The 17,405-nt window shown below is 40.5% G+C and overlaps 2 protein-coding genes across 3 annotated transcripts in view; both read right to left on the bottom strand.

Moving 5' to 3' along the window:
• LOC132825934 (cip1-interacting zinc finger protein-like) overlaps nt 1–10,465 on the bottom strand; it is a 70,446-nt gene extending 59,981 nt beyond the window's left edge. For both annotated transcript variants that reach the window (XM_060841586.1, XM_060841587.1), the window contains exons 1-2: nt 10,207–10,465; nt 2,631–2,797 (exon numbers count right to left, since the gene is read on the bottom strand). In XM_060841586.1, coding sequence (XP_060697569.1) covers nt 2,631–2,797; nt 10,207–10,328 — 289 coding nt within the window. In that variant the 5' untranslated portion in view covers nt 10,329–10,465. The remainder of the gene's footprint in view (nt 1–2,630; nt 2,798–10,206) is intronic.
• Nucleotides 10,466–10,748: 283 nt separating this feature from the next.
• Nucleotides 10,749–17,405, bottom strand: part of LOC132825933 (tyrosine-protein kinase ABL1-like) — a 245,649-nt gene continuing 238,992 nt past the window's right edge. The window contains exon 12 of the transcript XR_009645828.1: nt 10,749–10,815. The gene's annotated coding sequence lies outside the window, so the exon portion shown is untranslated. The remainder of the gene's footprint in view (nt 10,816–17,405) is intronic.

Here is a 17,405-nt window from a genome sequence, read left to right as displayed (position 1 = left end):
CTGATTTCTTGGATAAGGGTAATTAATGCTTCACAAAACTGACGAGACTTCTATACCTCCAGAGATGCTTCAGATGGAGGATATCAATGCACTTGAGTGTGCAGCAGCTACAACTGCAGGCTAGGTGAACGCAGCATTCTTTGCTCCTCTGCTGTTAAGTGTAACAAAGCCAACTGGCTGTTGTGATATTACTTTGATCAGTGAACCATCATATCAATTAAATGCCCAAAAGACAAGGTAAAGCTCACGTGGTTTAATGTCTGTAGGAAGGCCGCTGACAAAAAGCATACTGACCTCCTCTTCACTGTTGTCAGCTTCTTCATTTTACATGCTCGTGACTGGGGAGCAGATTGAGTCTGTTGGATCAGGTTGTGGAAGGGTGGGCGGTGGTCCAAAGGCATGCTTTACCTGTGAATGAAGAAACTCTCAAGAAGATGTTAGCTGCTGAAAGTATTTTAACATTCTTTGAATTCTTGAAGTCTGTTACTCTGTTCACTATTTATGACATTATCAAGTTTTATACACTCCATAAACTTCTAAATTGTATTGCCTAAACAATTCAGTCATTTATAAGCAACAATCAATGGTCCTAAAATCAAACCCTCAGGGCACCCCATTCAGATGATTCAAACATTATTTTGCTTTAACAAATTAATACTTGGTTAACATGAAAGCTGCCAGGAAAAGTATTTCAAAAATGTATACTACATTAATTGCTGAAGTACAGTACACAAAACAACAGATCTGAGTATCTAATTAAAAGGGTATAAATGAACATTACTTAGGATCATCAATCAGGAATTCAGCTCTTTTAAGCTTTATCTGCCATTCAGTAAGATTATGGTCTGACTGAGGTCTGAATTTTCACTTCTGTAACCCTATAACCTTGATTTCCTTGCCTATCACAATTGTACTGCAGTCTTGAGTACATTCAATAACCCAGCTTCTACTGTTTGATGAAGCAAATTCCACTAACCTTCAGAGAAAACAAATTATCTTAATTTCTAGCTTAAAAGGGAGAATTCTTATTTTTATATTATGTCCACTGTTTCTAGTCTCCCCCACAAGAGGGACAGCATTTCAATCCTTTTAGCATTCATCTTACAAAGTCCCTTCAATGGATCAATCTCATTCTTCTAAATTCCAATAGTAAAGATGAAATTTGCTCAACATTTCTTAAGTTAAGCAATGAGTTGAATGAATCTTCTCTAAAGTCAATTACATATTTTTTCATATGAGACCAAACTATACACAATATTCCAGATAGGAGTTTACCAAGGCTCTGTACAGCTGGAAAAGAATTTCCCTACTTTTATATCCCAGTACCTTTGTAATAAATGCCAACAATACATTTGCCTTCCTGGTCACTTTTTATATTTGCATACTAATTTTTTGTCATTCACGTGGATACCCAGATCACTCCATACCAATAAGTTCAAGTTCTCGCCAACAAAGTAAGATTCTGCTATTCTAAAGTGGTTAAGTTCACACTTTTCCACATAATACTTTATCTATCAACTTTTAGATGGGTTATGACTTCCTCACAACTTATTTTCCCACCTATTTTGGTGTCATTGGCAATACTTAGTTACCCATACATTCAGTCTCTTAATCCATATAATTGATACAGATCGTAAATTGTACAGGACTAACACTGATTCCCATATCACTCCATTAGTCACAGTCTGCCAGCTGGAAAAAGATCTCTTTATCCATACACTATTTCCTATTAGCTAAACAATGTTGTATCCAATGATATTATGATACTGATCTCTAAACCACAAATTCTTAATTTGTATAGTAACCTTCGAGGGGTCACCTCATTAAACTCCTTTTGGAAATCCAAGTATACCATTTCTTCAGATTTCCTTTCATCCACGTTGATGGGGTCCACAAAGGACTCTTAATAAATTACATATTTGTTCTCTTTCACAATGGAATGTTGGTTTTGCCTGATCCTACCACAATCTTTTAAAAATCTAATGAGATGCAACATAATGAAATTCAGTTACAGATTTAAAAATAAATCACATTGTAGTTAGTTTTAAGGGCGCTTTTACTAGGTTATGGAAATACACGATTGGGCACAGCATCACAAATCAGCAACATTAACTGTGAGCAGTACCAAGCTTCACTTCTGTACACAGCAGCTGAGAATTGGCAAAGGCCCAGCAAATCACAGAGATCTATAACAAAATTGTATGAGGGTCAACATACTGGGAGAGTAACCCATGTTTCTATATCACCATAGATACCAGAACACCCTCTCCATTACCATAAACAATTGTTCAGGAAGTGTTTTTGAACAGTATTTGTGATCAATTAATGTAATTAAGGCATGCAGTGAACCAAAAAAACAATACAAACACAGACATATAGCAAATTTGCACAGCTTTGAGTAGATACAGACAGACTAATTTAAAAGATGTCTACAATTCTTTCTTTTTTCTGGTGTTAAATATTATTTTAGTCTAGGAAACTATCAAGAGTAAGCTTATAAAAGTAAGCTTCAAAATATTAAAATATTATCTTAGTGCAAATGCTTGAAATGTTACAAGTATTCAAGAAAGTGTTATAACAGGGTAAATTTCTGTCTACTTTCTATTAACAGAGAGACAATATTATGCTACCTTGCATCTGCTGCATTATCAGGGCACGCTGCAGCATGGGATTCGGGTTAAGGAGTGACGGCTGACTGGTTGGACGTAGGTTTAGCTGTTGCTGTTGCTGCTGTTGTGGCAGCTGATGTTGCTGCTGTTGAGGGTGGTAGTGTTGGTGCTGGTGCTGTTGCATGGCTCTACAATGAGAATTAATCATATTAAAAAACAAAAATATTTCCCCAACAAAGACATTCATGGGATTGAAATAAAAATGTAACAGACATGGATTTTCCAACACACCATAAGTGATACCAACAATTTTAATCTTTAATAAGTCTAGTAACAATGCATTGCAGCATTGTGTTACACACCATCTGTTTACGTGTTAATAATGGTTCTAGAATTCCAATTCTCTGGTGGGACTTATTTTGCTCAGGTTTCCTTGTGGTATTTCCCACTCTAATTTAAGCATTTAAATGGCATGAATCCTTTTGGGGTTCTTATTGTATTTTGACAGCAGGGCTGGATGTAAACAATATCAGGAAATTTGCATGTGAAGTTGTTGTCAATACATCAGAACATTTTCAGAATACAGTTCAGCTTCCCAGTATGTAACCATCTTTACATCATGCCTCAAAACATACAGCTAAACACAACATTAATATTTTGTCAATCTCCCTCCAACAGCTGAATCTGACAATCCTGAATAAAGATGAAAGGTCCTTGACCCATCATGAATAACTTGGGAGATTTAAAATACAGGTTTTCAAAACTGGTGCCCATCAGGTCAAATTCCTGTCTATACTAACGGGCTGCAAATTCAGTAGTTTATGCATTGCTTGCTTTCTTTCTATTCTTGCCTTACTATATGTTATTTGTGTTTTTTTTAATTCATATGCAACATGTCCTAACATAATAGCACCATTTTCTTTTGGCATAGAACTAAACAGCACAGAAACGGGCCCTTGGGCCCACGATTTTGTGTTAAACATGTTGCCAAATTAAACTAATCCTTTCTGCCCTTGGTCCATATTCCTCTATTCCTTGCACATTCATGTGTTTATCCAAAAGTTCCTTAAATGCCCCTATCGTATCTGCTGTCACTACCAGCTCTGGCAGCACACTCCAGACTCCTATCACTCACTGTGTAAAAACCTTACCCCTCACATCTCCTTTGAACTTTCTCCCTTTCACCTTAAATGAATGCGTCCTCGTTTTAGACATTGTTTAAACTCTGGGAAAAGGTTTTAACCGTCAACCCTATCTATGCATCTCAATTTTAGAGGCTTCTATCAAGTCTCCCCGCAGCCTTCGCCATTCCAGAGAAAACAATCCAAGTTTTTCTAGCCCCTCCTTACAGCTCATACCCTCCAATCCAAGCAACATTCTGGTAAACCTTTTCTGCACCCTCTTCAAAGCCTCCACATCCTTCCTGTATTGTGGCAACCATAATTGAATGCAATACTCCAAATGGGGTCTACACAAAGTCTTACAAAACCGCAACATGACATCCTGACTCTTGTACTCAATTCCCTGACCAATAAAAGCAAGCATGCCATACACCTTCTTCACATGGCCACTTTCAGTGAGCAATGGACTTGAATCCCAAGTTCCCTCTGTACATCAATGCTGTTCAGGGTCGTGGCATTTAGTATATTTTTCCGTAACATTTGATGTGCCACCATTTCAGAGTCCATTAAAAAGTTTATGGTGTCAGCCATGGTTCAATGCAGAGTGTGGGTTTGAGTCCTATCTCAGATCTGAGATGTTACTCAAATGGATATGCACTATCAGAGATTGAATGATACACTCTATTTGTTATACTTTTTAATCAAGTTTTTAAGAGCTCTCCTTTGATTCCAATGCACGGAACAGTTATCACAGGTACAGTGCACCAAGAACCTAATGTTGAAAATGGAGAAAAACCTTGCGTTTTACATCATTTTCATAAAACCGGGACTCTTTACAACTAACAAAGTGTATCTTGAAATGTTGTCCTATAATAAAGAGAGAACTGTGGGAGCCAAATTGTGTACAGCAAACTCTGACAAATAGTAATGTTAAAAGCTGCTCTAAATTCTGTGTCATACAATCTTATTCTCCACAATCAGGTGATGAAGGAGCAGCACTCCAAAAGCTAGTGCTTCCAAATAAACATTACTATTTGTCAGAGCAATGTACCTGTGATACTGTTCTGTGCATTGGAATCAAAGGAGAGCTCTTAAAAACTTGTTTTAAAAAGTGTAACAAATAGAGTCCTAGCACATCAGTCATTGCTGATTTACTGCAGACCCCAGCAATTGGTTATCCATCAGCAGTAACCAGAGAGCAATATAGCAAACTACCCTTTCAATGAAACATAAATTTTTAATGTGACAAGACAGATGCTGAGTGACTTTCTCTTATAGCTGAAGCACCTGAACTAGAAGGCAAAATCTCAGGATAAAGGTTTGATCATTTAGGGCTGAAAGACAAATTTCTTCACCCACAGGATGACGAAACTTTTAGAGCTGGTGGACTCATCCATTAAGTATATGCATAGAGATTTGGACTAAGAAAATCAAGGGATACCAGAGTTGGTCACCACTTAAAACAAGTACTTAAAGCTGTATTTCCAGTATTTATTTAATCAACATGAGCTGCATGCAATTTAAACATGTAAAGATTCTGCCATCTCAAACAGCAAAGAATCTGTTGACATACCAGCATGCATGAAATGTTATTAGTTTCAACAGTAACAATGTAGAGAACCAATTCTGTTACAGGTTGTAAATAGTAGACTCTCTTCACTTATCCACATTAGATTCCAGTCCTCAAATGCCTCTATCTTAAAATTCTAATCCTTCTGTCAAAATTTCTCCATGGCTTCACACCTGTCCACATCTGTAACTCTCTCCCAGTTCAAACATTTAAGTTTCTCTAAATTCACCTAACTAAACCTAACTCTAAACACCTTTAAACTCCAGAACTCCTGCTCTAAAAGTTTCCATTTCTCTCACATTCCCATCCCCAATACCAACTCTTCAACATTTTTTTAAAAAACGTTATTCATCCGATTTCTCTTTGGAACAGTGATAACCTTTATTTGAATGTATTGTCATGCAGCATCGTAGGATACATTTCAAGTTGACGCTGTGGTTTCCTGAGGAATTTAGTTTGATGGGCTGAATGGTCTTTTATCTTTGCTTTGTGTCTTTAACTCGTTCGGACTTGAAAACCGCTTGTAAACCACTTGACTGATGACACCACTCTTTGCTTCAAGCCAGCATGCAGTTTTCAAGTTTCAATGAAGAGCATTATCATAAATTTCAGACACAGAGTCATTGAGAAGTACAGCACGGAAACAGGCCCTTCGGTCCAACTCGTCCAGGCTGACCAGATATATATAACCTAATCTAGTCCCATTTGCCAGAACTTTGCCCAGATCCCTCTAAACCATTCCTATTCATATACCCATCCAGATACACTAACTTTAGAGTGACAGTGAGGTTTGCATACAGGAATTGGACATAATCATGTCAGGTTAGGTCAAACTTCCAAAACAAATGTTTCAAACAGATAGGCTTATGGGCCAAGAAACTGGGCCCAGATGGAGTTTCATTTAGATAAGTGCGAGGCAAGACAATTTGCTAAGGCAAACCAGGGCAAGACTTATACAGTTAATGTTAGGACCTGGGGAGTATTGCCAAACAAAGAGACTTTGGGTGTAGGTGCATAGTTCCTTGAAAGTGGAGTCGCAGGTAGACGGAGTGTGAAGGCAGCACTTGCCTCCCTTGGTCATAACGTTGAGTTTTAAAGTTGAGATGTCATGTTGCAACTGTACAGGACATTGGAGAGACCACTTTTGGAATACAGCACACAATTATGGTCTCCCTTCTATAGGGAGGATGTTGTTAAACCAGAGAAGGTGCAAAAAGGATTTACAAGAGTGTTTCCAGGATTGGGGGATTTGAGCAAGAGGAGAGGCTGAATAGGCTGGAGCTTTTATCCTCTACAGCATTGAAGACTAAAGATGGACTTTGTAAAAGGTTTATAAAATCATGAAGAGTATGGATACAGTGAATAGACAAAGTCTTTTTCCTACAATAGGGGAGTCCAAAACTAGAGGTAATAGGTTAAGGTGAGAGGGGAAAGATTTAAAAAGGACCTGAGGGATAACTTCCTCACATAGAGGATGGTGAATGTAGGGAACAAGCTGCCAGAGGAAGTGGTGGAGAGAAGCACCCTGAAGAAGGGTTACACCCAAAATGTTCACTCCTCCACCTCCTGATGCTGTCTGGCTTGCTGTGTTCTTCCAGCCTCCTGCCTGTCTGTAGTGGAAGTGGCGGAGACAGGTACAATTACAATAATTAAAAGGCATCTGGATGGGATATGAAAAAGAAGGTTCTTTATGGGCCAAATGCTGGCAAATGGTACAGTCAGATTAGGACATCTGTTTCCATGCGTATGACTATAAATGCAAAAAGTGTACGACATATCAATTTAACAGTTTCTTGTATAGAGTCATAGAGTCAGAGATGTACAGCATGGAAACAGACCTTTCGGTCCAATCCGACACGATATCCCAACCCAATCTAGTCCCACCTGCCCATATCCCTCCAATCCCTTCCTGTTCATATACCCATCCAAATGCCTCTTAAATGTTGCAATTGTACCAGCCTCCACCACATCCTCTGGCAGCTCATTCCATACACGTGCCACCCTCTGCGTGAAAAAGTTGCCCCATAGGTATCTTTCCCCTCTCACCCTAAATCTATGCCCTCTACTTCTGGACTCCCCGACCCAGGGAAAAGACTTTGTTTTTTTTATCCTTTCCATGCCCCTCATAATTTTGTAAACCTCTATAAGGTCACCACGCAGCCTCCGGCGCTCCAGGGAAAGCAGCCCCAGCCCGTTCAGCCTCTCCCTATAGCTCAAATCCTCCAACCCTGGCAACATCCTTGTAAATCTTTTCTGAACACTTTCAAGTTTCACAACATCTTTCCGATAGGAAGGAGACCAGAATTGCACGCAATATTCCAACAGTGGCCTAACCAATGTCCTGTACAGCCGCAACATGACCTCCCAACTCCTGTACTCAATACTCTGACCAATAAAGGAAAGCATACCAACGCCTTCTTCACTATCCTATCTACCTGTGACTCCACTTTCAAGGAGCTATGAACATGCACTCCAAGTCTCTTTGTTCAGCAACACTCCCTAGGACCTTACCATTAAATCCTGCTAAGATTTACTTTCCCAAAATGCAGCACCTCGCATTTATCTGAACTAAACTCCATCTGCCACTTCTCAGCCCATTGGCCCATCTAGTCAGGATCCTGTTTGAATCTAAGATAACCCTCTTCGCTGTAAACTACACCTCCAATTTTGGTGTCATCTGCAAACTTACTAACTGTACCTCTTATGCTCACATCCAAATCATTTATGTAAATGACAAAAAGTAGAAGGCCCAGCACCAATCATTGTGGCATTCCGCTGGTTCACAGACCCCCAGTCTGAAAAACAACCCTCCACCACCACCCTCTGTCTTCTACCTTTGAGCCAGTTCTGTATCTAAATGGCTAGTTCTCCCTGTATTCCGAGAGATTTAACCTTGCTAATCAGTGTCTCATGGGGAACTTTCGCGAACGTCTTACTGAAGTCCATATAGATCACATCTACCGCTCTGCCCTCATCAATCCTCTTTGTTACTTCCTCAAAAAACTCAAATCAAGTTTGTGAGACATGATTTCCCACACATAAAGCCATGTTGACTATCCCTAATCAGTCCATGTCTTTCCAAATATACGTACATCCTGTCCCTCAGGATTCCCTCCAACAACCTGCCCACCGACATCAGGCTCACCGGTCTATAGTTCCCTGGCTTGTCCTTACACCCTTCTTAAACAGTGGCACCACGTTTGCCAACCTCCAGTCTTCTGGCACCTCACCTGTGACTATCAATGATACAAATATCTCAGCAAGAGACCCAGCAATCACTTCTCTAGCTTCCCAAAGAGTTCTCAGGTACACCTGGTCTGGTCCTGGGGATTTATCCACCTGTATGCATTTCAAGACATCCAGCACTTCCTCCTCTGTAATCTGGACATTTTGCAAGATGTCACCATCTATTTCCCTACAGTCTATATCTTCCATTTCCTTTTCCACAGTAAACACTGATGCAAGATATTCATTTAGTATCTCTCCCACTTTCTGCAGCTCCACACAAAGGCCACCTTGCTGATCTTTGAGGGGCCCTATTCTTTCCCTAGTTACCATTTTGTCCTTAATGTATTTGTGAAAACTCTTTGGATTCTCCTTAATTCTATTTGCCAAAGCTATCTCATGTCACCTTTTTGCCCTTCTGATTTCCCACTTAAGTATACTCCTACTTCCTTTATACTCTTCTAAGGATTCACTCGATCTATCCTGTCTATATCTTCCATTTGTTTCATTCTTTTTCCTAACCAAACCCTCAATTTCTTTTCTGAAGTATCATCCCAACGTTTCCTCTAGGATCAGCTCTAATAAATGTTAGGTTAGGCCAAATTCCCAAAACATCTACAGATGTCATTAAACCTGTTAAGTACTTTCAGCACTGTTTTTCACTTACATTTCTACTTTATATTTCATAACCTCAGGGCACTAAAGCATTTTATAACTAACAAACACCAAAAGCACACCGAAAGCTAGTGCTTCCAAATAAACCTATTGGACTATAATCTGCTGTTGTGTGATTTTTAACTTTTGAGAGTATGGTGCTGGAAAAGCACAGCAGTTCAGGAATCAGGATGAAGGGCTTTTGCCTGAAACGTTGATTCCTTGCTCCTCGGATGCTGCCTGACCTGCTGTGCCTTTCCAGCACCACATTCTTGTCTCTAATCTCCTGCATCTGCAGTCCTCACTTTCGCCTAGTTGATTTTCAACTTTGTACACCCCTGTCCAATGCAAGACCATCGAATTACAACTAACGAAGGAAGTTTTGAAGTGTGGTCACTGTTGTAATGTAGTTTACATGACAGCCAAAATTCGATCAGCAAAACCCCACATGCTACAATGTGATATTTTCTAATCAGTTTGTTCAGAGGTGCTGAGAATCCAGGGTTAGCTACATCACAAGAGCCCCACAACAGCAATGTGGTGAATAACTGGATAACGTGTCAGATGCTGTTGGCAACGGGATAAATAGTGCCCCGAGAAACTGAGGGAAGAACTACCCTATTCTTTTTCACAAAGTGCTGTCTGTGCGGGGTGGACATCTGAAAGGAAGCACCGCCAACAGTGTAGCACTCCCGTAGTTGAGTGTGTCAAGTTTGGACAGCAACACAATTAAGTGCGAATGCCCATTCAGCTAAGGTTGTTCTGACATTTATTTTAAATGTAGCGCCAGATAAAAGCCGCTTTCCCTCCCCAGGAGCGGGCAAATAAAGTGAAAGCTGGTGTAAAATAAAATCTGATTTCAAACAATTAATAATTTAAATACATTACCTATAACTGTCTCTCAATGAATGACACGTTTCCCACCCCAGACGGTTTGCCCACCACAGCATATCCCGAATTGTGCCCCTTGTTCATGTGGAGATGATACGGGCCTAGTCTGATCCCCGGCCTGGATTGAGAGCCTTACCGGTTGGAGCCTCCCTGGTGCGGGTGAGGGTGGCGATGCTGCTGCCGCTGCTGGTGAATGAGCTGCTGGAGCTGAAGTAGCTGCTGCTGGAAATGTTGCTGCTGTCGTTGTTGAGGAAACATCGCGCCGACCCAATCCTCCTCTTCTTTTTTTTAATTTAAAACAAAATACGGTTTAAAATCTGACGATAATTTCTATTGTTAACGGGGAGCAGACATTCGTCGCCGCGACCGTTTTAATTCGCGGGAGAAGGAATACCTGCGACTCGCGGCCTAAAGAGGGTTAAAAACTCCCAACACAGCGCCGCTAGCGGCCGGGAGGGCCCGAATTCGTTGCCTGCATGAAAGATGGCGCTCTCCATGCTCATTGTCGCCAGGAATAAAGATGGCGGCCCCATCAACCTGCGTATTGCTGAATTGACCTGGAGCTGAAAGGTTCATTGGTCTTTTATACAGATGCTGGTAAACTTGTTGTGTGTTTCCATCATTTTCTGCACTTACTTCATTAAATTTCAGATTTCCAGCATTGGCAATATTTCATTTTTGTTGTATATGGAGTGCTCTTGGCATAAAGCAGAAACTTGGAGACACTGAGCAGGTATGGTAGCATCTGTGAAGAGAAAGAGTTAACGTTTTGAGTCCAGTAACTGCGATTGCTGGATGTCTGAAATAAAAATAGTAAATGCCCAGACTAGTTGGCTGATTTGTTATTGGTGGTGAGAGAAAGAAAATAAGGTAATTGTTCTGATGTAGACAGCAACGCCTACAGTCTCAGAATGAATAAGGTCAGAAATCACATGTCACTAGGTTATAGTCCAAGTCAGTCTTTCAATCACCATCAAGTGTTCTAACCAAACACTTCTGGTTATGAAGTTTCAGACTTCACCTGATGAAGTGGCAGTGCTCCAAAACCTTGAGATTTCAAATAAACCCTTTGGACTATAACCTGGTGTCGTGTGACTTCTGACCTTGTCCACCCCAGTCCAACACTGGCACCTCCGGAATGAATAAAAATAATGAAATATTTTTTGTTTGAAAATTTTAATTCTATTTCTCTCTATAGATGCTGAAGTTCAATTTCAACAAAAGACCCATTTTACAGTGCCTTATTACATTCTGGATCAGTGGTGCTGGAAGAGCACAGCAGTTCAGGCAGCATCCAATGAGCAGCGAAATCGACGTTTCGGGCAAAAGCACATCAGGATTCCTGATGAAGGGCTTTTGCCCGAAACGTCGATTTCGCTGCTCATTGGATGCTGCCTGAACTGCTGTGATCTTCCAGCACCACTGATCCAGAATCTGGTTTCCAGCATCTGCAGTCATTGTTTTTACCTCAGTGCCTTATTACAGTCAATTAAGATTTAAAAAATTATATTGTAATTTATAAAGTGAGCCTATTAGGCTAGGCAAAACCTGAGTGAGTAGAAAGGGATGAATTGAAACTGGATCCATGTAGCTGTTTACGTAGACAAATTGTGTGATAGAAAAAGTATTGGTTGTATTCACTTCAAACAGAATCCAGCATCTGGTTTCACTGCAGTCCTGACAAAGTGCATCTTTGTTTGGGACGTAAATTTAAGTTGCCATCTGTCTCCTTGGGTAGGTCTAAAATTTAAAAATCAGATACCGCTATTTCAAAGATGATTAAAGAAGGTCTCCCTGATATCTGTTGCCAATATTTATCATCCAGTATCATTAAAAAATATTACCTGGTCATTATTACATAGCTATTTTCAGAATCCAGCGGTATGCAAATAGTTGTCATGCAAAAAGTGCATCATCATCATCATCATTAGTATTAATCCATCATTTACTGGAATCGAGGATAGGTTCAAATGAGTCCTGCTGAAATCTGCCTAAGTCAATAAATGTTCACAAGTTTGCACCAGTGTGATTTCCAGCTCTCCTCTACCACAGGCATCCAGAGTCTTGTGATAAGAGTATGATTGCTATTTTTTTTGGATTTCAAGCTAGCAGCATGTTTGTTGGCCTATTTTCCTGAAGGGGCTAAAAGTTAACTAGATCAGTCTTTCCACAGCCATGATTTTAAAACCAAAATGTACCAAGAAGCAAGACATCTGGGAATATTAAAGGAAATTGAATGGAGAATTATGTCATGAGACAGGAAGCATCAGATCATTAGCTGTACCAGAATCTAGGATAAGTAATTTTTAAGTTCAAAAGGCTTTGGGCTCAGTTTGAAGGAGACCTGACTAGGGTGAAAAGAATAATCTATACTAGAAAAAAGGATACTGTTAAGAACAGTTAAGAAACTAAGTTACCTCAGTGAAAGGGTGGTGTTTCTGGTTAGAATACTGACAATGATTAAAAGACTGGGAAAACTCTAAGTTCTATTGTGAGAAGTCAAGGAAAAAAGCTTCATAGCTCACAGGACTGGAACTGAGAAGAAGCAACTCAGTAAATTTGATGGGGTGGGAAACTTTCTCTGGATTTTAATTAGCGACTTTTGAGAAGATTTGTAGCTCAGGTTCTGGATGTAGGTTTGCTTGCTGAGCTGGAAGGTTCATTTTTCAGACGTTTCATTACTAGGTGGCACAGTGGGTAGCACTGCAGCCTCCCAGCGCCAGGGACCCAGGTTCGATTCCAGCCTCGGATGACTGTCTGTGTGGAGTTTGCACATTCTCCCTGTGATTTTGGGGGTTTCCTTCAGGTTCTCCGGTTTCCTCCCACAGTCCAAAAATATGCAGGTTAGGTAAATGGACCACAGTAAATTGCCCACAGTGTTAGGTGCATTAGTCAGAGGGAAGTGGATCTGGGTGGGTCGCTCTTCGGAGGGTCGGTGTGAACTTGTTCGGCCAAAGGGCCTGTTTTCACACTGTAGGGAAACCAATCATGGACTAAGAAAACAAGGTAACATTTTCAGTGAGTCTCCAGACGAAGCACTGGTGGTGTAGCCTGCTTTCCATTTATGTATTTGGGTTTCCTGTGTTGGCGATGTCATTTCCTATGGTGATGTCATTTCCTGGTCTTTTTTTCTCAGGGGGTTATAAATGAGATTCATGTCAAGGTGTTTGTTGATTGAGTTCTGATTGGAATGGCATGCTTCTAGGGATTTTCATTTGGCTTGTCCAAACAGAGGATGTGTTGTCCCAAAGTGGTGTCATTCCTCATCCACATGTATGATACTAGTGAGAGTAGGTCATGTTTTTTTGTGGCTAGTTGATGTTCATGTATTCTGGTGGCTAGTTTTCTGTTTTTTCGATGTAGTGTTTGTCTTCGAACAAGTCAAACAGAGACATGCACGAGAATTCCTAGAAGCATGGCATTCCAACTGGAACTCTATCAACAAACACATTGACTTGGATCCCATTTATCACCCCCTCCGAAAAAGAACTAAATGACATCACCAACCCAAGGAAACCCAAACACGTAAATAGAAAGTGGACTACACCACCAGTTCTTCATCTGGAGGTTCACTGAAGATATTAGCGAGTACGGTGATGAAAACAAACCTTCCAGCTCAGCGAGCAAACCTGCATCCAGGATTTTAATTAATTGAGAAGACTTGGTATTGAGGACTAGATGGTACTTTGAAAAATTTCAAAACACACAGCACAACAAACTGCTATATTTAGATGCCTTTGTTCTGGTTTATTTATTTTTATTTCTTTTGTGTGTAATAAATTACCGTTTTCAACAAAACCTGCAGTCTTGTGTTTATTTCAGTAAAAGACCACCTTTTTTAAAAAAAACTATCAATCCAGATTTTACTCTGAATCTGACTTGTCCCACAGTAACATTAACTGGGATTATAAAAACACCACACCTTTTTATTTTATTTTTGATTGTGGACTAAAATTTTTAAAAAACTTTGTTTTAAAACCAACAACTGTGGAAGGAAATGCTGTACCTTCAAAAGCAAGTTACTGTAACTCAGTTATCTTAACACAGTGGGGAGAAGAGATGCCTCTTCACCCGGTACAAGTGTTTGCTTGCAAAGTGAATTTAGCTAGCAACAGATTGTTCATTCAGACCAATTGAGGTCATCAGCTTGACAATAGCTCTGTGATCGGATCCTGGGCAGCTGCAAGTTGCTATGCGTGCAGTGTACAAGAGCAGAAAGTCTCCAGACTGGAAGAAACAGGCTCTGTCCCTACAGCTATTCAGTGAAAACCAACCAAGGCCTGGTTAAACATAATTATTTTCTCCTTACAGTTGCAATGCCTTGTTGCCTTTAACCAGTAATGCAAAGTCTTTACAAAGACTGTATCAATTGCCATGTGCCTCCTGCCATAAAGTGAAATAAACCGAAGAAAAAGATCAGACAGTAGACTGTCTTTAGAAGACGAAAGTCTCCTCACTGAGGCTTGGGGACTGGTGCTTTTGATTTTCCCAGGATCTTTTTTTCCAGGTTTAACAACAATGTTTTTTTTTGGGGTCTGGCCATTGTTTTTTGTTAACTTGAATCCATCAGTCAGGTAAATTGAGAACGGTACAGACTTTGATTAAATCTTATGATACCCTGGGGAATAGTGAGGCTCAATCATCAGCACACCATCCCAAGTGGGATATAACAATTAATATGCTATGTAACCTTAATTAAGTCACTAACATCATGGTTTAGAAGAGATTTAGGATATCCTGAGATTGTGAAAAATGCTGTATAAATTTACATTTAGGAAGATATATACAGATGTATGGAAGAAGGGCTTTGAATAGATAATCCTTTGCCTAGCACAGACAATATTCCTATTTATATTTACACAAACATATAATTTAGATGCAGTCATACGCTATTCAGGCTGAGAGACTAAACAATCTTCTCTTGTTCCTAGTTTATATGCATAAATGGGCCATACTTTGTACAACAGCCATTGGAAGGAATGTAATGCCTGGAATTCAGTTCAGGCATTCAAGAGAGCACTTGATGATTATTTGGTTAAGAATAATGTTCAAAGATATGCGAAAGAGCAGAAGATTGACACAAGGTAACAATGTGGATTTGAGGAGTTGGTGCTGACACGATGGGCTGATAGCCTCCATCTCTGCCAAAATATTTCTGTTTTTTGATCCTTAAACGTTTGTCTAAGCTATCTAATAATGACACAGTATGTTAGGGAGATAAAGTAACTGAAATAATTTCATGAAATGTACAGAAAGAATACCAATTTGTCAAGATTGTTGTTGTATAAGCCTTGTTAGTTGCATAACAAACCAGTGAAGATAGGTATCTGTACATTAGGAATGAATACCAATAAAGAATATTGCTGGGAAAAATAAGTTTCTGGGATGTTTATGGTTTTCAATTGTTTTCTAGTTTTTTTTCTCTGTTGTGTAATAAATTTTACATGTTTTATTGAAGATACATTAGCAACTTCTGGTGATTAACACTACAGTAACAGAATTGTTGACATAAGAAACAGACAGAAATTGCTGGAGAAACTCAGCAAGCCTAGTAGCATCTAGTGAAGAGAAAGCAGAGTTAATGTTTCAAGTCCAGTGACCTTCCTTCAGAGGCGACACAGTTGCTGCCAGACCTGCTGAGTGTCTCCAGCAATTTCCGTTTTGTGTTTCTGTTATCCAGCATTTGTAGTTCTTTTTTTTTAAAAAAAAGGCATGGTTCATCAATCCAGATGTTACTCTGGAATCTGACTTGTCCAGTATTACCATGAACAGGAGTCTAAGGAGGCACCAATCTACCCAAAGGGTGACAGTGAGGACAACCAATGAAATCCACTCACCTGCCCTTTCTGTGTTGCTTGACAGTTTTCTACTTGTATCATACCCACAAATGAATCATACCATCTAAGGAGTGCATTCCAGAACCTGTCCCTTCCCATGTCACTTTTTTCGACAAAAGAAGAAGCATGTTTATTTCTAAATTTAAGAAACACAAGGTTTTTTAAAGCACTGAGTAGGTATTGATGAACTAATATTCAGCCTCAATAGAAGTGTGGCTTGGGGCAGAATGTTGGCCCCACTGGTTAACACCGCTGCCTCATAACAGCTAGAGACCCTGGTTTAATTCCAGTCTTTGGGTGACTGTGTGTGTGTGGAGTTTGTGCTGGGGGTTGGGGTTCCTCTCACAGACCAAAGATGTGTATTTTAGACGCATTGGCCATGATAAGGCGACTGACTGTGTGGAGCTTGCACGTTCTCCCCGTGTCGGCGTGGGTTTCCTCCGGGTGCTCCGGTTTCCTCCCACAGTCACAAAGATGTGCGGGTCAGGTGAATTGGCTATGCTAAATTGCCCGTAGTGTTAGGTAAGGGGTAAATGTAGGGGTATGGGTGGGTTGCGCTTCGACGGGTTGGTGTGGACTTGCGAAGGGCCTGTTTCCACACCGTAATGTAATGTAATCTAATATAAATGCGAGGTTTCAGGGACAGGGTGGGGTGCTCTTAAGTTCAGTACAGACTCATGGTACGTCTAATGGGCCGAATGGCCTGTTTCAGCATTCTTGGGATTCCATGAAATAAGATTAATCAACAATGGATCCAGAAGTCAGAAAGTTTACCACGAGTGCTTTTATATTAGTTAGTTATGGTTAAGTTTGGTAATGTTTAGAATTTATTTTGGGTTTAACTGTGGGCTCAAAATGGCGGCACCCACCATTTCCAGAAACATTGTAAAACGTGTTAAAGTGCTGGCGACAATAATGTACTCTAACTCTCTTTAAGTTGTTAGGTCTAAGAGCAAACCGATCGGTCACAGATCACGGTAGAAAAGCTGCGGCTGATTCGTTGCAAGGACGGAATAAAAGTGCAGAGACAGCCCACAAACAAACATGGAGGCCGCCAGGATGGAGACGAACCTCTGCCAGGAACAAACATGACGCCTGCAGCAGCGACCATATTCGACGGTCTGCCAGTAAGAAACATGGCGACGACACGGTTGGGGCCGACGGAATGCCTGTGTTAAAGATGGCGAAAATAGAGCCTGGCGCGTCTTGCCAGTGTTAAAGATGGCGGAAATTGTCCTGGCCCGCCTGGCCAGTGTTAAAAATGGCGGAAATTGTCCTGGCCCGCCTGGCCAGTGTTAAAAATGGCGGAAATTGTCCTGGCGCGTCTTGCCAGTGTTAAAGATGGCGGAAATTGTCCTGTCCCGCCTGGCCAGTGTTAAAAATGGCGGATTTTGTCCTGGCCCGTCTGGCCAGTGTTAAAGATGGCGGAAATTGTTTTGGCCAGTGTTAAAGATGGCGGATAGCGGCTCAGTGTGCGGATGATGGAAATCTGAATTAA

Source organism: Hemiscyllium ocellatum, chromosome 21 (assembly GCF_020745735.1).
Source record: "Hemiscyllium ocellatum isolate sHemOce1 chromosome 21, sHemOce1.pat.X.cur, whole genome shotgun sequence".
Taxonomy (NCBI): domain Eukaryota; kingdom Metazoa; phylum Chordata; class Chondrichthyes; order Orectolobiformes; family Hemiscylliidae; genus Hemiscyllium; species Hemiscyllium ocellatum.
Note: the sequence above shows the minus strand (reverse complement) of the source record. Positions and strands in the feature narration are given on the sequence as shown.